Below are 22,559 nucleotides of genomic sequence, written 5' to 3'. Positions count from 1 at the left end.
CCATTAACCACCTTTTCCACAATTTTAGAACAAAAGGGCAGAAGGGAGATGGGACGCAGATTTTGGAATTGAGAGATGTGGATGTTGTTTTTTTTTTTTATGGAATGACCTGAGCTGTTTTCCACGCGTCTAGCACCTGGCAATGGTGGAGAGACAGAGTCACAATATGACTGATCTGATCAATCATACTCTCCATAACTCCTTTACAGCGCACAGGTGGACACACGTCACAGAGAGAGCATGACTGGATGCTGTTGGCAATGTTTAATAATTCCTGTCTCTCGGTTATCTTGAAACATGTGAGATGAGTTTTCCCTATGTGGTTAGCCCTAGCTTCAGCCTGATTACTCAAGAGGTCAGCACTGTCTGTGAAAGTGGCATAAATCTTGTCAACCTTATCTACAAAGAAGTCCGCCATGGAATCACAAAGTTCAGTAAAGTAACTATCTTGAGCTTCGAGTCTGGACGGGACCGTAAGCTCTTTGTAGATGGCGAAAAGTTCTCTGGTGGGGTTGTCAGCTGATGCAATTCTACTTTTAAAATGGGTACCTTTCTCTGCTCGCACTAATTTCTGATATTTCTTTAGTTCCGCCATGTAGTGTATTTTACAATCAGGATTGTAATTTTTTCTCCAGCACCGTTCCAAGTTTTTACATTTGGCTTTAGCTGTTTTCAGTTTCTCTGAAAACCAGGGTGCAGTTTTGGTTTGTCTTGCAGGAGGTTTGAGTGTCCAAGGTGCTACCGTATCCAGCGCATTGGACACCCATTTTTCATAGCTACTCCATGCTTCCTGCAAAGTGTCGCTAGGGGGCGGGGGTTTTTCCTATAGGGCGAGTTGAAATGTCTCTTGCTTGAAGTTTTTCCAATCCCTGCGCTTCTGGGGTAAGGGTTTGCCCCGTCTCGTTTCTAGGCGCACATCTTGTAATTCAAATGGAATAACAAAATGGTCTGACCAAATCATTCTAATAGGAGCGGAGACCTTAATACCCTCCCAATTCGCAAAGATAGGGTCCAAGAGATGGCCAAGTTGGTGCGAGGGAGCTACAGATTGCAGGTTGAGCCCAAAGGATTTCAGAGCTGCAACCACCGCCTGTGCCTCCACGCACTTTGTATCTTCAAAGTGGAGGTTGAGGTCACCCAAAATAAGAAACTTTTTATATTGGAGTGCCGGTTGAGTTATTAGTTCCAGAAGCTGCTCGCCGAACTGTGCTGCCCGTCTGGGCGGGCGGTATATTAGCAGCCCGTTGATAACGGTATTGGGTCCTGCTTTTATGGTAAATAGACCGCTTTCACAGTTAGGCAGCATGGCTTTCAGAAGGGTACACTCTAGATCAGATTTGTAAATTAGAGCTAGCCCCACCCCACGCTGCTTCTGTCTATCTAGTCTAAGTAGGCAATACCCAGGGGGAATGGCTTCGAGAACATCGAGTGACGAAACTTCATCTAGCCACGTCTCCGTAAGAAATAGCACATCCAGGCGACTCTCCGTTAACAGGTCAAATGTTTCTGTTTTATGTTTTTTCATAGATCTGCAGTTTAACAAAGACATGCTTAGCTTTGAGTTTTCCTGCTTAGTCCTCCTCGCAGGATGTGAGATGTAGTTACAGGTTTCACAGAAAAGGGATGGTGAGTCAGCCTGTAGAGAGTGGTAGCAGCTATCTGCGAGTTTTGGGCACAGCAATAATAAGTCTTGCCTAGTGTAGTATGGGCTATACCTGTGGATTACCGTAGTGTTGATGGATGCGGAAGAATCCTGGGGCCCAGCCCTCGGCCTCATTTGGTCGCGGACGGGCGCAGACGGGCTGGACTCTGGCTTGACTCCGGCGCGAATACGGCGCGCCCGCTGAGCGCGTCCGCTGCGCGGAGCCATAGCCGTGTGTTTTTATAGTGGCGACTAGATCACCAAGGGAGGGGTTCCCAACCCAAGATGGCCGCCGCTGAATCCTCAGCCCGGGCCCCGAGGGAGGACGGCTCTGCAATCAGCCTGTCACTGCGGGGACGCGAAAGGTAAAGCTGCCTATGCAAGGCAGAGTGCAGATATCCAGAAAATCGTTATAACTGGGTTTCCTCGCCCTCAAATCGGCGAGTTAGACACCAGGCGCCCCAATAAAATCCCAGCTCTAGTGTAAGGGGGGGGACGGACACAAGGGAGGTGCACAAAGAAGTATTTTACGAACAATATTTAAGAGCAATTAAAAAGACCGCCCGGCTCAAGCCTCAGGGGTCAACTTCCTCTGTTTTTATAGTGGCGACTAGATCTCCAGGGGAGGGGTTCCCAACCCAAGATGGCGCTGCTGAATCCTCAGCCCGGGCCCCGAGGGAGGACGGCTCTGCAATCAGCCTGTCACTGCGCACCAGTGGTGGTATTTACCCCTGTTACATTGAAACTACATACCCTGCAGCTCTCACCTGCACAGCACCATCCCTACTTCCGAGATATGGTTAGTAACGGACACCAGCTATGCAATGCAATAAGTGTTGCTTCTGGTATTGTAAATAACAATGGCGTTTAATTTTTTTTAAATGCATTGCCATTTACAATGCCAATAGCTCCAAAATCGCAGTTGCAAGACCTATTGCTTTGTAAAAGCATGTACATTCTGTCTCTATATATTATTCCACCCCATGTATGCCTTGTTCTCCTATCTCTATGTTTACTCACCATCTCAGCTGTCAGGTTATTTCTCTGCCTCACAATGCTGGCCATTACTAATAACTCTCGAAATGTTTGCCTTCAGTTATTGCGACCTCCTTCCATCTGGTGTCCTTATCCACTAGGATAAACTCCTGTCTGAGAAACCGTTGTTTGGCCCTGTCTGTTTTTTTGAAGTCACTTGCTTATCTGTAAATGTATTGTGTTCGGAACAGGTCTATCCAAACCAGGCAGCATTTCTGAGGAATAAGCTAAATGGAAGAAATTGCTTGACACCGTTTTAAGACTCTCTCTGGATCATTGAGTGTAATTTGTGATGTCACCACTTCAGGGGAGGTGCGGGTGGGAGAGGTGTGGCGCAGCGGCCAGGGCGGGTGACTTCGGAGGTAGGGCTCACGGTTTGAGCATCGGCGGCAGCTCAGCATCATGTGCCTCGAGGCAATAACTCACTTAATCTCCCCAACGGTTCCCAGCTCCTTTAGGGGTGATAAGTTCGAGCTTTACAAATATGGAATTATTATTATTATTAAAATAGGATTTTTTTGTCACAAGGAGTTTTTTGTCATTATGTGCCTGTATTTTGGAGAAATTCAACTCCTATGGCTGGCGTCTATGATACTGAACACAGCAGGAAATTCAAGGCACTTGCTTGGCCAGATCCAAGTCGCAATCTTAAATGGATTTATAACCAGTTACACTAACCTTGAGTCATTCGAACCAGGATATGTTAACCAGTAAGAGCCACTTATGCTGATGGGGTAACTACTAATGAGAGCCCTTAACCTAATTTAACGACTTCAGAGTTCCTGTCAACATTTTGTCTCCCCGAACACTTTTTCGATTCAAATATCGGCTCCCTCTTCCTCTTCTACCATTTTTCATGGTGTGGGGGGAGATGGCGTTTGTGTGTGAGGGGGAGGCACCACTCTCAGTCCTCTATAGGACACAGCCTCTAATTAACCTGTGACCTCTGACCTTGTTGGCACGCCTTCTGCAACTCTTGAACTGTGCCCAAAACATCACAGTATTAGGTGTTTGCACTCTCCGGTACCTGCTTTCATTGCTGTTCCCATTTTCTCTTGTGCATTCTTTAAATTGGTGTCATCTTTCACGACGACATTTTTTATTCATTTATTATTTTTTATTTTTGCAGTTATATATGACGCTATCTTGGCTAATGGACATTACAGCACTTTATATGACAATACGATCACATTACACATGTTTTTGGCACGGAGAGATTGAAGGCCATATTAGCAAGCAAATGCGATAAATATCACAAAACGCACTTAGCGCGTTTTATTTTATCGCTGTCTATCGCTGGATCACATCGCACCCTTAGCGGCGTATTATCAACGCTTTGCTAAGATGCGATGTGAAATCCAGCTATAGCGGGGATTAGCGGGAGAAATCCTGCGATAATGGGTGTGCGATACTGAAAAGATTGCTAATAGGCAAGATTGGACTTAACATAACAATCCACTTCCCATGTTAAAGGTGGTTAAGTAAACAATTTCCAAGCGTTAAATAGTTGAGATGAACGATGCCTAGCACACCTTTATTCATCGCTTCGCGGATATGGCTCCGCATTGTTAATAGAGCGATGGTGTGTTAGAGACATTATTCATTACATTTTAGTGGGGAACGCCTACTTTGCATGTCATTAGCGATAAATATCGCTGACATGCAAAGCGGCAAAAAAACGGGCGCTATTGCCAGAAAACTGTTGTTAACAGCTGTTAGCGACAGCTTGCTGATAGGGCGATACAAATATTGCCGCTTTAGCGGCGATATTGCCCTTGATGATATGCCCCTGAGTCTTTTGCCCAGAATCACGGACTGTTGTGCTGAGGGCGGACTCAAACCTGGTTCCCCATTTCCAAAACTGTGGCAGCTCTGGCCAATAAAGTACCTCTCCCTCCTTACCACATCGAGTGCACATTTCACAAGTGTTTGTACTATCTCTTCTGTATGTTTTTTTTTGTTTTTTTAAGTGGGCAAACTGGCGGCTCGATTCAAGAAGGGAACTGAAATTCTTCAGCTACATAACTACTATTCTTCAGAGGTGCAGATGTACGACTTTCCCTTAATCACGTAAGTCGGCAATAGAATGCCTGGAAAGTGGCGCTAGAAACATGTTCTCAAGCATACTATTGAGTGGGCCATAATTTTATTTCTCGCTATTTTCCTAACGAGTAATTTGTGCATGCTACAATTAAGCATTGTAAAAAGGCAGCCAGCCCCAAGGGCAACTGTACATTTTTTTTCTTCAACATTTTTCCGTTGTCGAATGATCTCCTTACGCTCCCACCAAGTTTGCGGGTGTGACACTACAACTTCTCACTCTGGAGGTAGACTTACTGCGGCTCTTGGCTCACCATGTGTAGGTGGAAAGTGTCAGATCAAAGTTTGCAAGATGGCTGGCATTTCCAAACTGACAAGACAAACCATAGGCTGTTTCTCCCAGTATCCAACCCTTGAGCACGCATTACTGCAGCATAACTCAATGCACTCGAAGGGGAGAAGGGATCAATAGTGAGACATCTGAGGGCTTGTAACACAAGGACATGGGCCCTTATGGGATTAGCAAGCACCTGAGCTCCAGCCCAGGTGACCCAGTAGACAATCTGCAGTGGACAAGGAAAAGCCACAATACAGCCCTCAACTGGCTCTTTCTACTTCTTTTCTTTAATTCTGCTTCTTTTCTTTCGATGTGATATTAGTGAACAAAACACTACAAATGTTACATGGTAAAAAATGAATATTGTTGCTTGGGTGAGTAGAAGTGTCTCAAACAAAACAGGCTTTTAAATATCAGTAATAACATTTTAGAAGGCAGATTAGGAAAGTCACAGTAGCTGATCTTCTAACTCCAGCGCTTAATCAGATGCATTGTCTCCATGGCTTCGTTCTTGTCATGCTCTTTCTTGGCATCAATGGCAATTTGCGTAGACTATGACAGCCATCAATTCTTTTTAGCCACGTTAGTCAATAAGATAAGTTCTCAAGCACCTCACCTCCTCTCCAACCCATCATTGTCATCACTTCTAAAGAATATGCCTTCATTTAATAAGTTGTGGCAACTTTGAAATCATTCGATGCTTTGGATGATATAGTTACAGTAGGATGTATGGGAACATAGCGCAAGGGTACAATATGGTTCCAGAGGGGGATGCACATCGACTTTTGGGATAAAGAGGGGCATAAGGCAAGGATGTGTACTTGCACCCTTTCTCTTTTCCCTCTATATCAAGGGTGTGGACAGAGAACTCCAGACCCATTGTGCAGACTCTCCAAGAGTGTATTCCTGGAAGCTCCCAATATTGTTATACGTAGATGATACTATATTGTTGTCACAAACTGTGAATGGGCTCTAGCCTTTAATTAATGACTTTACTGTATATATGGAGGAGAAGGACCTAGAGATCCTACGGGCTCAACATGATATCCTATGCTGATGACACCCAGCTAATCCTCTCTCTATCCAGAGAACCCCACATCTCCAAACACAACTTCCAAGAAGGAATGGAAGCCATCGCCAGGTGGATGGAGAGCAGTTGCCTACAACTCAACTCAGACAAAACAGAAGTACTCATCATAGGCCCTCATCAAGATGCATAGAACGACACCTGGTGGCCCCCCGCCCTCGGTAACCCTCCATCCCCCTCTGACCACGCACGCAACCTCAGAATCATCCTGGACTCCAAACTCAAAATGAAAAGTCAAATCACCGTGTCGCCACCGCCTGTTTCCACACCCTCCATCTCTTACGAAAGACCTTCAACTGCATTCCTCTCAAGCACAGGAAAACCATCACCCACGCCCTCATCAGCTGAGGACTGGACAATGATAACGCACTGTACGGCCGGATCAACAAAATCCTCACCAGCAAACTCCAGAATGTACAGAGCCCCTCCGCCAGACTTGTCCTCAACCTACCTCTCCACGGCCACATCACCAAACACCTGCGGACACTACATTGGCTCCCTGTCGAAAATAGAATCACTATCAAGCTTCTCTCCCATGCCCGCAAAGCCCTCCACAAGCACCGGACCGGCCTACCTAAACCACACCTCTCGTTCCACGCCCCACAGAGTTTCCTCCACTTAGCCCAGCTCTCCCTAGGTACTGTGCCACGTATCAAGAAAAGCAGAGCAGGAGGGCGATCCTTCTCCTTCCTTGCAGCCAAAGCATGGAACACCCTCCCACTCCACCTCCAGCAGGCACCAACACTCTCCAATTTCACGAAAGACCTCAAGACCTGGCTCTTCGACGAACCCTGATGAACATCCTGGAGCTGTGTGCCCCCACCCCCAGCGCCTTGTGACCCTACGGGTGAGTACTCTCACTTCACCAACCTTTGATTGATTGATAAAAGGAGCTTCAACATTCTCATATCTGAATATTCAATTTACGAAGCAAACACAAGAAATCGGTCCCAGGATGCTTGTTTCTGGTACAGAGAAGACCTGGCTTGGCAGTTCAGGCTGGACTGTTCTCATGAGGCACAGGGTCAAGACTGATTCGCATATAACTGGGTCTGAACTGGGGTGGCGAAGTGAGCTGAAGAATGATGATGGATTCAACCTAGATCTGTGACTGGGGATGAGTGTCTGAAAAGTTTCAGCACTCCATCCATCATCTTCTTGTGTTTGTTTTGTTTGCCCTAGGTTGGCAGGGTATGCCCAGACGGGGGTCCCTTGCACACTTTGCCACTGGATTCAAGCTAGCCTGGCTGATGGGGGGTGTAAACCGGAAACCAGTCCTAGGATGCTTGTTTCTTGTCCAGGGCAGACCTGGCTTCACAGTTCGTGCTGGACTGTTCTCATGAGGCACAGGGTCAAGACTGATTTGCATATAGCTGGGTCTGAACTGGGGTGGTGAAGTGAGCTAAAGAATGATGATGGATTCAACCCAGATATGTGACTGAGGTTGGGTGTCTGAAAAGTTTCAGCGATCCATCTATCATCTCCTTGTGTTTGCTTTGTTCACCCTAAGTTGGCAAGGTATGCCCTGACGTGGGTCCCTTGCTCACTGCCATTGGATTCAAGCTAGCCTGGCTGATGAGGGGTGTTACCCCGATACCAGTCCCAGGATTCTTGTGTCCAATCCAGGGAAGACCTGGCTTGGAAGTTCGGGCTGGACTGTTCCCATGAGGCCCAGGGTCAAGACTGAATTGCATATAGCTGGGTCTTAACTAGGGTGGCAAAGTGAGCTAAAGAATGATGATGGATTCAACCAAGATCTGTGACTGGGGGTGAGTGTCTGAAAAGTTTCAACGCTCTGTCCATCATTGCCTTGTGTTAGCTTTATTTAGTGTATGACCACAGATGCATGGAATTTGCCACCAAGTTGGGTACCAAACCTATTGGAGAAATGTTGGCGATTTATAAAAGTAAGTGTCTTGCAGGGGCCATGGATGGGGCGGGACTATGGAGATTCGATCAAAATGATGTAATTAAAAACAAGAAAGTACATTGCTGAGGAGATTACGTGCACTCCCACATTCGAGCTCTGTGTTTATTATTCATAAAAAGCTTGGAATTTCACATATTGAAGGTATTTTATATATAAAACCTGTCTTTCTTTGGTATGCAGTCTGTCATAAAACAGAGACTTTTTTTTTTACGGAGTTTTACATAGCGCGAACTTGACCTGAAGGTATCGGGTATCAGAACGCTTTACATACCACCAGTTGCTTTACATGAGGACACATTCATTTTTGTTAGCTACAGGGAGATTAAGTGATTTGCCCAGAATCACAGGATGTTCAGCGTCATTGCCGAGACTCGAACCCGGTTCCCCAGATTCGAGGTTGACCTGGTAAACTTTGTTTACCAGGGCTATACTACAGGATTGTCTTGCCCTTGATCATGCTGAAAAAACCCATGGCTAGAAAATGTTTCAGATATCTTGAAAAAGTTGAATGCACCAGGTGTTTTTTTGAAATTTCGGAGGAGATAAACCAATATAAAAAAATTAATTGAAGGTTTTGATTATTGGTAACAGAAAACATGAGAGAATATCATTGGAGCTCTTTTAAATCGCCAGTTAGAGGTTATCTAGCCATGCATCAGACTGATGGAATTCAAATGTATCTTTCTAATGTTTTGAACTCATACCATACATATAGCTTAGTATGTTTTCATTCAGGAATAGTCCATCATATGGTGTCATTTCCTAAAATAGTGCACTGGGACCAGAAAAGATTCCTTTGCCCATATGATGGATCATCAATACAATCAGCAATACATTTTGTATTATTTTGTACATTTTATGTGAATGCCACAAGCCAATTTTTAAAACTACTGTTTGTAAAAGGTAAAATTATTTATCATAAATGAACCTGTTTTATACATCTGTAAACTGGATGATTTAAAAGTGTGTGATGTTGTTGTGTGTTTGGTCTTACAAATCTAACGACAAAGGTATGTTTAATATGTTTGGAAAATGTGATCATGAATCCCTGGATCTTTTATATTGAACTGTTTATATTGTATTGTTGATAAGGATTGTTTTTCTGCTTTTTACATACTGCTCTTGTAAGGTTTGTTTATTGTATAAACAGATTAAAGATTAAAACGCCTTTACTTTTCGCCTGTGTAAGGTGAGAATCGAAGATCAGAAAGATCTCACTACATGGGTATCAAAATCAGATGGTACCATAAACACAAAGCACAACTTGAAAGTCAGTAGCCAGATGAATGAAAAATATATAATTTCCCATGGGTGGGTTGTTACTTTGGGAGACAAATTAAGCAATTAACAAAAGGTGTACCAGGACAAAGATGTGCATGCTTGAAAGAAGACTTGAATCAGGTAAGTTCTTTTGTGGTCAAAAGGGCATATGGCTACATAGGGAAGTGGATAGCTGTTGATTGAATTCAGAATTAAAATTGCTCAATGGGAACAGACCTGGTTCTGGATGTATACATGAATGCGTTCCAGCATCCCCCCGCATGTGTACTCGAACGGCAGGTATGGATCCACCTAGAGAAAGGAAACAGTGAGATATCCAGAACAAATTAACATTTTGCTCATGAGAAGATTCATATTTTTGTGAAGTTTAATCTAGTCTCTGTTAATTACATTCCACAGACTTTGTGGATCTTATCCCATAAGGTGAATAATTATTCTCAGTGCTTGTGAGCACCACTTAACTGAGTTATGGAAAGGCCTATAGTTAACATAACTTACAAAAGACACGTATGGGCATAAAATACAGTATAAAAATGCAAAAATGAATAATACTAACAATCATTATCGTGTTTTGTTGCTGCTGTTTTCAAAACTAACAACAGTAATATTAATAAAGATAATAATAATGACAAGAAACATATTAATACAGTTATCTTAACTGATAACAATAATAAATAATGTGAACAATAAGAAGGAGAGAATACAAAGGAATAATTACAATAATGAGCAGCTCATCTCAGACCTTAGATAGCTCACTCCAACCCTGTGACACTCACTTCAGTCCCATCCCTTTCAGGTCTGACTCCTGCTTTAGTAGAATCCATTAGTTTCTAATGGAGCCAACTTTACTCTTGTGGGACCTGGTAAACTGCTGTGGAAATTAAACCACCTCCATAGAACAGAGTCTTGCCATCAATGAACCCTGCAGACCATTTCAGAACTCTTACAGACCTTGGTGAACTATGTGGAACTCACATTAGCTCATGTGGAATCCACTCCAGCCCTTGTGGATCTTCACGCCAGCCTTTGTGAAACTCACTCCAGCTTTTATATAACTGATTACAACAATTTGGGAACTCACTCTAACTCATGTTAGACTCACTCTAGTCTGTGCCACATTCATTCCAGTACTTCTAAAAGTCTCAATTGTCAGCCCCTGTGGAACTCATCCGACATCTTATTAAACTACCCTGCTCTCCTAGTACTCACCAAAGCCCCGCTGGACATGCTATACATTCTACATCGGACTGAAGCCTCAGAGAAATGAGAGAGACAGAGTGTGTGCAGCAAGAGTAGGAAGTAGAAGAGCAACACAGAAATCCAGAAAGAGATGGTCAGAAAGTGAAGCGAGCTCTTGTGTAAGGTGCATCTTCCATCTCAACAAAAAAATACCCTGCCCTTCTGTGCTGACTATTCAATGTATCATCATATATATTGGTCGTAGAACCCGATTATTCTGTTCAGTATTTTTCAGGTTTTACCTTGTGCTGGAGTCATCACCTGCCCCAGTGCAAGCTCGAGAGAATACCCTCTGCTCCAATTAAGGTCAAATTGGCACACCCATTTCTCTATTTATGAGTTAGCTCTGGTGTTTGGGTGCATCCTATAGGTATTTCGGAAACAATGTCAGTGTTTACTTTTTGTTTGCTTCTCTATAGCTTTTTTACCTTATAGTTTTCATTGACTTCACCCCTCTCGTCTTTGGCCATTGAACTGCAGTGTGTCCTACTAACACGCAATGTGATGGACAATCTTCTCTGTAGGAATAGGATGTTAGAGACTGCGATCTGGTGAATGATATCGAGCAGTCTCAAACTCTCGATTCCCAGAGCAGCTCTTCCCCCAACTGCAGGTCGCTCTCAAGTGTGCAGTCCAGCTCACTAATCTAGATACTTCTGGTTGAGCGAATTAATGTATGAATGCCAAAATCGAAACTTGTGTATGGAGACGAAAATGTGTGTCTTTTCAGAACTGCTGTTTGGAGAAACATGGTTGAATTTTCAAAATAAATGTAAAGCTGTCATTTGAGTGATAAATCATGTGACACTGGGGAAGCATATTGCTGATTTATTTCCGTGGTGCCTGGGGCATCTCGCTATGTCAGTTATGTAGTACCCATAATGCACTGAGATGACTACTGCTCGTATCTTGCATAGACTGGCCACTAATGTAATCTTGGTGGATGTGATTACAATTGCAACACTAACTCGGGGCGGTTTCCACTTAATACAGGCAAGGCTGCAAATCCGGTACCCCTTGCTTTCCCCTCTGCATGCCTTCCATCGTCGTCACCTTGGTGTTTATAGGGCAGCAATCTGAACTTAACTCGGTCTAGGGGTCTAGCTACAGACCCCTCACCCCCACGACTCACGCGCTTGTAATCATGTGCACTGAAAACCACGTACATCTGTAAGCCTTGCATTAGACGTCACCTGAGTTGAAGACAGAATAATGACCAAAAGTGGCATCTGCAGTGAAAATACAGCCAGCAGCCTGCGCCGGGGAGAGTGGGGGGTGGGGTCGGGGAGGGGCGCGAGGGAGGGATGACATAATGGGACAATAATGACTGCAGGCAAATCTTGAAGCCCACCGGTGCGAGGCCCTCCAGGCATAATGGCGGGTAAAGAGCTTGTTGCCAAGAAACAGATGGGATAAGCAAGCCTCGAGAATTGGACTTGTCAGGCTGTCATGTTGGCAGCAGGGAGCTCCTCCCGGCGGGCCGTGTATTACACCAAGGCACTTTGTTCACTGCATGCCAATGGGGCAGTTAAACCCAGGTCTTCCCGGCGTGGCAGTGCCAGCATGCTGCGCCTCACAGCATCCAGTACAACAATGAATGTGCATAGCCCTGCCAGAGCCCGGGTGCTTTCCTTGCAGAACGGCACGCCGCACTGTCACGGCCAGTGTCGGTTCCTGTACTGAATGGGTCAGGGAAGGTTGCTTGCCTGCGACCCGCCGTGCAGAACATGTTGTGTGTGTGAAGGGCACACGTGCACCTCTGTATGAACTGTGCCATAGCTGTAAAGCGATTTATATGACCTTCAGTTTGCATTACACGAGGCCAGAATATTTTTAAGCACAGGGAGATTCAGTGATTTGACAAGAATTACAAGATAGAGAGCCAAATCTGGGACTCGAACCTGATTCCACAGTTCCAAAGTTGGAATGCGGGACATTAGGCCACATCTCGTCGAACAGCCCTGTCACTTCTGCTGTGTGTGCAAAAGACACTTGCACCTGTCTTATCATATTCATTAAACATATTACTAAAATAATATCAGCGATAAAAACGTGGCTAAACTATTATTGGTTGACATTTTTATTTGTCAATGGAACTCATGAAATAGAAACATTTTGAACCGAGAGAAGAAACATTTCTCTGGCCTATCAATGCTAGAGGGGAGGGAACACTGGGGGGTTTCACCTTGCCAAATGTGCGCAGAAAAACACAAGTGGGAAGGGGCTAAAAGCCAATATTACAGAAATAGCGCATTTAGACAAAAGAGAACAGGAGGCTAGACCTCGGTGTCTAATTGTTGTCAAATAATAGAAAATAAGAAAGTATTCATCTACCCCGGAAAATATGAGCAAACAAAAAAAACAGAGCGAAATGGTGCTGTTTACACATGGAACCTCTATGAAAGCAATCATTATGGCTGCCTGTGCTGGACGTCGCGTGTGTGCGTAAAGCCTGATGTGTGTGAGGCATAGCAGATTGCGCTGCTGTTGCCTCGGCTCTGCCTTTTCTGTATGTTAGGAACATTTGCACTGCTGCACCTGTTTTCGCTCTCTGAGGGTGTAATTCACTCTTGCAGGCTATGCTGGTCTTAGAACCCGATTATGCTGTTCAGTTTTTTACAGGTTTTACTGTGTGCTGGAGTCAGCACCTGCCCCACTGCAAGCTTGAGAGAATAACCTCTGCTCCAACTAATGTCAATTGGCACACCCATCTCTTAATTTATGAGTTAGCTCTGGTGTACACGTGCATCCTTTAGGTATATTGGAAACGCTGTCAGTATTTACTTTTTGTTTGTTTCTATACAGCTTTTTAAGCTAAAAGTTTTCAATGGCTTCACCCCTCTGGTCTTAGGCCATGAAAGCCATATTAGATACGTATGTTTCAGACTTATAAAGCAATAACCTACTTACAAAACAATAGATTGATGTACAGAGAGTTTAAATCAAAGAGGCGTAGCATAGTCAGGGAGATTCGGGGGGAGGTGGTATGGGGGGGATGGGGGATTGAGTCTCAAATTTACCTACTAAAAAAGCACTAGGCTGCATGTTGAATGGGTGAGATGACCAAGGTTCGGGATGGACTGTTCTCACGAGGAGCAGGATCCATAGTGATATACATCAGGTGAGGCTCTGGGACTGATTTAGAGTTCGGTGGACAGAGTACTCTGTTGCAACTGCAACATCTGTCTGTCAAACTCAAGGTCTGCCTGCCTGATTTTAGTTGGGCGGACTGCAAACTTTAACCTGACGTCATAAAACTTCCTCTGTTAGACTGACAGAGTAGGGGCCATTGGAAGTAACCTTTACAACCGCCTGACCTATCTAAAGTGGATCGTTAGATGAGTTTTTACTCTATGTCACTATCAGCTATACCCTAGTATTGAAGTACAGTAAAAAACAGAAAAATTACTCTCACACCATAGGAGAAAATTCCCATGGTGAGGGGGTCCTTCGTTTTTTCTTTTTCAAAAGCAAACTGCAACTTTGGGAGCTTGGTTTTGGAAAATAAAAACTTTGGAAACGATTGGGGACGGTACTCATGTCTGATAGAGCCATCCATCAAAATGTTCCTACATTGACAGGAACGGCCATGCATGGTAAAGTCATGCATTGTAGTGTCACACAATCCTTTCACACAATCATCTGCAAACTTTAACATTAACGGCTTGGAACTTGAAAGGCTTGTTCCAGAGAAGTTAGTATGCTCGAAAGACGTAGCAGTTGACATTCATCTTCAACACTGGCATCTCCTCGTCATGCTTCAACATCCTGCGCATGCTACGTAAGATCTTCCGGTGGATCCCCACCGAGACGAGGAAGACGGTCACCCAAGCCCTCGTCACCAGCCGACTGGACTACGGCAACGCCCTCTACGCCGGAACCACGGCCAAACTCCAGAAGAGACTCCAGCGGATCCAGAACGCCTCGGCGAGACTCATCCTCGACATCCCCCGACGCAGCCACATCTCCGGACACCTGAGAGATCTGCACTGGCTCCCGGTCAACAAGAGAATCACCTTCCGGCTCCTCACCCACGCGCACAAAGCCCTACACGACCAAGGCCCGAGCTACCTCAACAACCGGATCAACTTCTACACTCCCAAGCGCCTCCTCAGATCAACCAACCACGCCCTCGCCGCCGTCCCCCGCATCCGAAGAGCGACAACAGGAGGAAGATCCTTCTCCTACCTGGCCGCCAAGACCTGGAACTCACTTCCGACCAATCTGCGCCTGACCCAAGACCACCTCTCCTTCAGGAGGAAGCTCAAGACCTGGCTGTTCGAGCAGTAGCGGCACCCCCCCCCCTCCCAGCGCCTTGAGACCCTACGGGTGAGTAGTGCGCTCTACAAATGACCTGATTGATTGATTGATCTTATTCGAAACAGTGGCCAAACTTCCAGAAAGAGTGTAACTTAGAAATGTTTCAGTTGAAAATCGCTAATCCATGCTGAATGCTAGACTTCTTGAGAGAAGGATTTCTTCAGGATGTTTTCCCTGGCTACTATTTCTGCTCAATAGTCAGCAATAGTCAGCGATCAGGATTTTTAGTGAGTCTTTAGGTAACATCTCACTGATTGGTCTGTTGGCCCAATAGACTCCTTAAAAGCTTTAGGTTAAAGAATCCAAGAGTTCGTAAACCAGTCGTCTCTTTGGATTAGACAACAGTTCTAAAAGGGCTTCAAAAAGATTCCTTTTAGCCCTTAGAGCAGCCAAGCTTTCCATTGCTTTGTCCACAGTTGATTTCCTAATAGCATTATCATTGAGTAGTAGGGTGAGTTGGGAGTATTGGTAATAAATATCCATACTTTGGAATTTTCCCAGATAAGGCAGTGTTTTCAAGCTGAATGTATATGTCGAGCCATCACTCAAGCAAATATATCAGCAGCTCAGCAATTCCATCACGGTTTCAAGGTGGCTCAACAGGGCCACCTCCACTTCGTGGGCAGAAGCAGACAGGGTATCCTTGCAGGAGAAATGTAGGGTGGCTACATGATCATCAGCAAACATATTTTTAAAAAACACTATACATTAGAGTAAGGTACAGGTGATATGTTGAATTTTACTTCTGGGAATGTTTAGACTGCAATTAAGTCATCCTATATTACTTCCAAAGATATTTAAACACATGAGATGCAGCCCTGATGACACTTTTGAGCTGGCAGGTGCATCTCTCTAATGCCAGTGAGGCGGGCAAAAAGATGGGATCAGGGATCTGGCTGCAGTTCTGAAGTTCAATTATGGAAGACTTCTGGAAAGTAGACCGAGTGCTAGCCAATTTTTGACTCGGGTGTGATGTGGATTGTAAATTTGACATTGATATCTAGATTTAAGCTTTAGGCGAGTTGTAGGGTTGGATCCATCAAGGTTAATCAAGGTGAGCCAAACCTGCGGCTTGTTGTTACTACTGACATACAGAAACTCCACTGTAGAAGGGCTGACTGAGGGAAGCAGTCAACATCCAAGCTAGGATTCTGGTGAAACAATCCTTCAAATGGTCAAGTTCAAATGAAACAGGGAGACATTAGGGGACAGATGAGTCTCATCTTCACAATGACGGATATTGATATTCAGGTCAGCCAAGAGATCTAGGGATTCTCTGTAACTGTAGAAGATCACTGGTGACAGGAATCGGGATAGAGCTTTTGGGAAGGTTGCAGGATATGAGGATAGTCTTGGAGCTGGAGGAACTGGAGTCTGTTTTTAAGAGGAGACATTAGCCACTGCAACAGAGTGACATTGAAGTCCACCCTTGATGCGAGAGTGTTGTGTACAGCTTGATGGTTTCCTGATCTGCAGGCAGAAAAAGCTGCAGGAGGAGACAGGCGTCCCTATCGGTTGTGATTGGAGTTCAACATCACGCACATAAATGGTTGCCATCTCTGCAATGCATTGCGGCCTGAACCAAGACTGATAGTTATCAAGGCTTGAGCATGTAGTTCAGTTGGCTCAATACTGCCTTCACAAGGATAGTTCCCAGGAATGGTGGACGGGATATCAGAGACGGTAGTTTGCGAGGTTGTCTGGATCCAGGTTGGGTTTCTTCAGCAGTGGTAGATCTGTCCGTTCTTGTGAGAGTGTTGGAAGACAACTTATCTTAGGATTGTGTTGACTATGTTCAAAAGTGACGAGACTTTCATTGGAGATAGCATTCATGATAGACAAGGGGGTGATACTGACATAGTAGGTGACCTTCAGTGAGGGGAGTCTGGATAGATCTTGAACAGAAAGGGAGTCCTGTGGGGTGGTAATGTCTCCTGTTTCTCTGTTAGCAGAATCTGGCGTTTTCGGCCAATCTTCTTTTTGAAAAAGTTGTTGATGACTATGCTCTTTTCATTACAGAGTCATGTGTGGGGTTGAAACAATGCTTGCTTGCCAAGAGATGAGGGTATTGATGAGGATGGCCGTATATACCATAGCTGTGTGTGGTGCAATGAGTTCCCTATTGGTCCTTCAGAAATTATTTGAAGGCTTAAGGTTTTCTTTCAGCTGTGGTCTTTTTTCACATATTCTGTTGTGTTCCCAATAGGACAGAGAATATAAGAAAGAACAAGGTAAAAAGTAAAAGGAAGAAATTCAAGAAAAAGGGGCAATTGGTTAAACAGAATTAATGAAATAAGTGACAAACATACAGAAAATCATGAGAGTGTGAGAAAGAGGAGAAGGGGCAACACAATAAGAAAAGCAAAAAGGAAGGGAGAGGGAAAAACAAGATAAAAAGAAGGAATTAATGAGCACTAGGAAAAGGGACAGAATAAAGACTGTTGGGAAAACAGCAGATTGGGAAGCAAACGCCTCCAAGCCTGAAGTCAGAGAATAAGGTTTTCAAAGACGTTTATTGGGAGACAACAGAGAATAGAGAGGACAAGAGCGAGCTCGTGGGCAGAGTCTGACCTTGGCCCTAACGTGTGCCCGTGACCCCGCAAACCTCCTCCCCAGTACAGTCCTACTGGAACCGAGCTGTGCCCGGTAGGCGGAGCCCCGACACTTGCCTTCGCACACTGTGTGCCCGGCACTCCGCTCCTTGCTAATTGTCTGGCGTATCCCGATAAGTGGTTTTGCTTTTTAAATAGGAAGAGAAAACAACAGAGACCATCCGTGTCCCCCGTTAGGAACATGAGGCGGTAACGAAACTATTGTGTGCGCTGGAGGGACCCCAGGGGACCCAGGCAGGCAATGCTTCGCACAAAGCAAGGGCAGAGTACAATCTAGTAATTACTATTTCAATTATGTGATCATTTAAAAAGCATGAGTCCCCAGCCGCCTCTTCTGAAGCATGCAATTAAAATGCAGGGAAACGTCATTATTTACAGGGGGTTGGGGCAAGAGGAGGGAGCCTGACCGATGGGGTAGGACGAGAAATAGGGAGTTAAACATCTAGCGTCCGCCGGGGACTGTCATCGGCTAGAAAATCACTCTGATACGGCACCAGTAGGGACATCCAGTGACTACTAAAAAGGCCTAAATTGGACTTCCGCGTTCACTTGCTCCCGAATGTCCCCTAAGGGCTTCCGTCGGTCACATTTCATTTGAGGAGGCAAGTACCGGTCTTGAAAAGAGCTGGTTTGAGGTAGAGAGGCAGGGCTGCTCGTGAAAGCTTCCGTAAGAAGGCCGTATGTGCTTGGAAGATCCATACATTTGCTCTGTAAATCTGTCTCCCACAAGAGAAGAACAAATCAGTAACATGTTGCTAATAAATTATACCGGAGGAATTTATGAAGCACATTTGGGGTGGTGGCATGTAAACGTTTCAATTCACCTGAGGCATCCCCATACCCTCCTCAACCCTTCCTCCTGGTAGCTCTTTTTATTATTCTTTCTTGGATTGTTTCCACCCCAAGGAAGAGGTGATTCTTTGCACATAAAACACGCTAAAGTTGGGACTGGTGCCACGTGTGTAATGTATGGGAAAGGCAGCTATAAATGTACTAAAATGCATGGCACATTGAATGCCTGAATAAAGTATCAGATGTAAGTGAAGGGCCGACATTTTTAAACTGGTGTCTTGTTAGCCTATCGGTGTGTCTTTGTTCGGCCACCATAGTCAAGTAGCCAACTTCTTTTTCCACACGCAAACTATTTGTTCAGAGCCAGATGAAGTCTTGATTGGTTCCTAAATACTTTTCCCTTCATAACCAAGGCTGTTCCAAAAATGTTCCATAAATGATGGCTGGTGTGTGGAAATATATTATTTCATTCCATCCTATCACAAGAGCATTAGGGTCTCATCTTCAGACTCATGAGAAGACAAGCAGCCTTGGTCAATGAGAAGATGCCATCTTTATTGAAAACGGTTCTACAAAATAATTCATAATTTCTGCTTCACCATCCTTGAGGCTTGGGAATACTTCAGATCCGGAAGCCTTAAGTGTCGTACTAGGAGAAGTGCAGACATATTCATTATTGAAGGCAGCATTTGGGGTGAAATCTCAGTCTCGGGTCGGCTTGATGGTGCTAAGAGAAGCCCAAGGCGAGGAGAAGAATAACTATAACGCTTTGTATGGCATGGTCTACCAGTTCCACCGCATGGCCTAGCTGGAGGTACAAGAGATGACAAATGCAACATGGCCGGCTTTGAGAGCTACCAATGGCAGCAATCACTCACCGTAAGTGCAGGATATCTTGGTTTCTGCTGTGAAACCTGCCCCTTCTGTGCCATCAGCATGACTGCTGAGGTTCGGCTGAGTAAACTGAAAGTGGACCTTCCTGAGTTGAACTGTTACCATTATTACTCAATGGTGGCTGGAACCAAAAAGTCAAGCGTTTAGGCAAAAACTACTCAAAAACCTTTCCTGGCGAAAAATGTTGGTTGTCAGTGCACCCAGAATGAGTAACAAAGGAGTCACCATGCTTAAAACTTGACTAAGAACCTGTAGAATTTCATGTCCTTTCCTATTTAGAGAGTCTTTTGAGAAAAAGACAAGGATTAATACAATTAAAAGCAAATTTGAATACTTACATGTTCTAAAACACTATTTTGTTACTTGCAGTTTATAAGAGAATGGATGAAATAAACCAATGTAGGCCCGGAACATGGACGCAGATCTCTCTCCGGTAAGGCAAACAAGCTTTCAACTACCTGTTTATCCTTATTGAGGCTAATCTGCAAAATGTTACCATTTCTTCTTGATGAACACCGCCTGCAAGTGGTCCAGTCACTTATTTTATTTTGAGTTGACCGCATTACTGCATTGCCTTGTTTCTAGGTGCATCTGACCGTCACATCATAACATGAGTATTTGTAAAGTTCACATTCACACGTGGGAACTGAACAGATATTTATTCCTACCCAACTCATTAGTACCCTTTTTATTGACCTCAGAAGAATGAAAAGCTGAAAGGACCAACTGGGATTTGAACCTGTGCGAATAAGGTCAAACACAAACCCCTACAGTGGATGCATTAGTCCACTCCTCCAGACCAGACTCCTCAAGAAGCTTAGTCACATCCAGACGGTCGTGGCTAAGTTAGCACTATCTCGTCCAAACGACACATCTTTGTCAGCAGCTGAAGACAAATTTCATTGGCTTTCTGAGCCCAAAAGGGTCGAGATTAGGGGTATCTATGCGTAGTTCACAAAGATATTGTTAGAAATGGGATTTCTGCTTCGCTAAGGCATGTGCCTGAGCCAGGCAGAAACCACCACTCTAGTCACGGCAAAGGAGTTACACGCTGAAGATAACCCCTGCTCACCCCCTTGGTAGCTTGGCACTAGCAGTCAGGCTTATCCCAGACACAATGTGTAAAGTGTTTGCACAAAACACTCACGCAACAACAACACTCTAGGCACACCACAAAAGAAACTCCACACAAGGTAATGTCAAAAATAGCCTTTGTATTATCCTTAAACACATTAGAACTGAATCCCAAATGTACACAGTGCCACCTGGCACTAGTTTATACTTCACAGGGGATTATATACAGGACCGGGCCAATCGGGCCACTGTCAGAACCATCAGAACAGGTAAGTAGTAAACAACCAGTATTCAAGCAAGCCGGGCTGAAGACGGCTGTAATGCCAGAAACCGGTCCTCGGAAGCTTGTTTCCAGTCCAGGGAAGGCATGGCTTGGCAGTTCGGGCTGGACTGTTCCCATGGGGCACAGGGTCAGACTGATTTGCATATAGCCATGTCTGAACTGGGGTGGCAGAGTGGGCTAACGAACGGTGATGGATTAAACCCAGATCTTTTGACTGGGTGTGAGTGTTTGATTGGTTCAGATGCTCCGTCCATCACCACCCCCTTTTGTACCGCTTTTGGCCGCCATAAGCGTGGCAGGGTATGCTCAGACGTGTGTCCCTTGCTCACTTTGCCACTTGATTCAAGCAAGCCGGGCTGAAGACGGCTGTAATGCCAGAAACCGGTCCTCGGAAGCTTGCTTCCGGTCCAGGGAAGGCATGGCTTGGCAGTTCGGCCTGGACTGTTGCCATGAGGCACAGGGTCAGACTGATTTGCATATAGCCATGTCTGAACTGGGGTGGCACAGTGGGCTAAAGAACGGTGATGGATTAAACCCAGATCTTTTGCCTGGGTGTTAGTGTTTGATTGGTTCAGATGCTCCGTCCATTACCACCCCCTTTTGTACCGCTTTTGGCCGCCATAAGCGTGGCAGGGTATGCTCAGACGTGAGTCCCTTGCTCACTTTGCCACTGGATTCAAGCAAGCCGGGCTGAAGATGGCTGTAATGCCAGAAACCGGTCCTCGGAAGCTTGTTTCCGGTCCAGGGAAGGCATGGCTTGGCAGTTCGGGCTAGACTGTTCCCATGAGGCACAGGGTCAGACTGATTTGCATATAGCCATGTCTGAACTGGGGTGGCAGAGTGGGCTAAAGAACGGTGATGGATTAAACCCAGATCTTTTGACTGGGTGTGGGTGTTTGATTGGTACAGATGCTCCGTCCATTACCACCCCCTTTTGTACCGCTTTTGGCCGCCATAAGCGTGGCAGGGTATGATCAGACGTGAGTCCCATGCTCACTTTGCCACTGGATTCAAGCAAGCCGGGATGAAGACGGCTGTAATGCCAGAAACCGGTCCTCGGAAGCTTGTTTCCGGTCCAGGGAAGGCATGGCTTGGCAGTTCGGGCTGGACTGTTCCCATGAGGCACAGGGTCAGACTGATTTGCATATAGCCATGTCTGAACTGGGGTGGCAGAGTGGGCTAAAGAACGGTGATGGATTAAACCCAGATCTTTTGACTGGGTGTGAGTGTTTGATTGGTTCAGATGCTCCGTCCATTACCACCCCCTTTTGTACCGTTTTTGGCCGCCATAAGCGTGGCAGGGTATGCTCAGACGTGAGTCCCTTGCTCACTTTGCCACTGGATTCAAGCAAGCCGGGCTGAAGACGGCTGTAATGCCAGAAACCGGTCCTCAGAAGCTTGTTTCCGGTCCAGGGAAGGCATGGCTTGGCAGTTCGGCCTGGACTGTTCCCATGAGGCACAGGGTCAGACTGATTTGCATATAGCCATGTCTGAACTGGGGTGGCAGAGTGGGCTAAAGAACGGTGATGGATTAAACCCAGATCTTTTGACTGGGTGTGAGTGTTTGATTGGTTCAGATGCTCCGTCCATTACCACCCCCTTTTCTACCGCTTTTGGCCGCCATAAGCGTGGCAGGGTATGCTCAGACGTGAGTCCCTTGCTCACTTTGCCACTGGATTCAAGCAAGCCGGGCTGAAGACGGCTGTAATGCCAGAAACCGGTCCTCGGAAGCTTGTTTCCGGTCCAGGGAAGGCATGGCTTGGCAGTTCGGGCTGGACTGTTCCCATGAGGCACAGGGTCAGACTGATTTGCATATAGCCATGTCTGAACTGGGGTGGCAGAGTGGGCTAAAGAACGGTGATGGATTAAACCCAGATTTTTTGACTGGGTGTGAGTGTTTGATTGGTTCAGACCCCCTTTTGTACCGTAAACAACCAGTAAATACTGGTAAAGGAGAGTTTGCATAAATCACATTATGCATAATTCACATTAG

At 45.4% G+C, this 22,559-nt stretch overlaps 1 protein-coding gene across 2 annotated transcripts in view; it reads right to left on the bottom strand.

Annotated features, from left to right (window-relative positions):
- MGAT5B (alpha-1,6-mannosylglycoprotein 6-beta-N-acetylglucosaminyltransferase B) overlaps nt 1-22,559 on the bottom strand; it is a 793,707-nt gene that overhangs the window by 73,179 nt on the left and 697,969 nt on the right. For both annotated transcript variants that reach the window (XM_078654621.1, XM_078654622.1), the window contains exon 15: nt 9,569-9,643. In XM_078654621.1, the coding sequence (XP_078510747.1) occupies nt 9,569-9,643 (75 nt within the window). The remainder of the gene's footprint in view (nt 1-9,568; nt 9,644-22,559) is intronic.

Source organism: Lissotriton helveticus, chromosome 7 (assembly GCF_964261635.1).
Source record: "Lissotriton helveticus chromosome 7, aLisHel1.1, whole genome shotgun sequence".
Taxonomy (NCBI): domain Eukaryota; kingdom Metazoa; phylum Chordata; class Amphibia; order Caudata; family Salamandridae; genus Lissotriton; species Lissotriton helveticus.
This window is presented reverse-complemented; position numbering and strand designations above follow the sequence as displayed.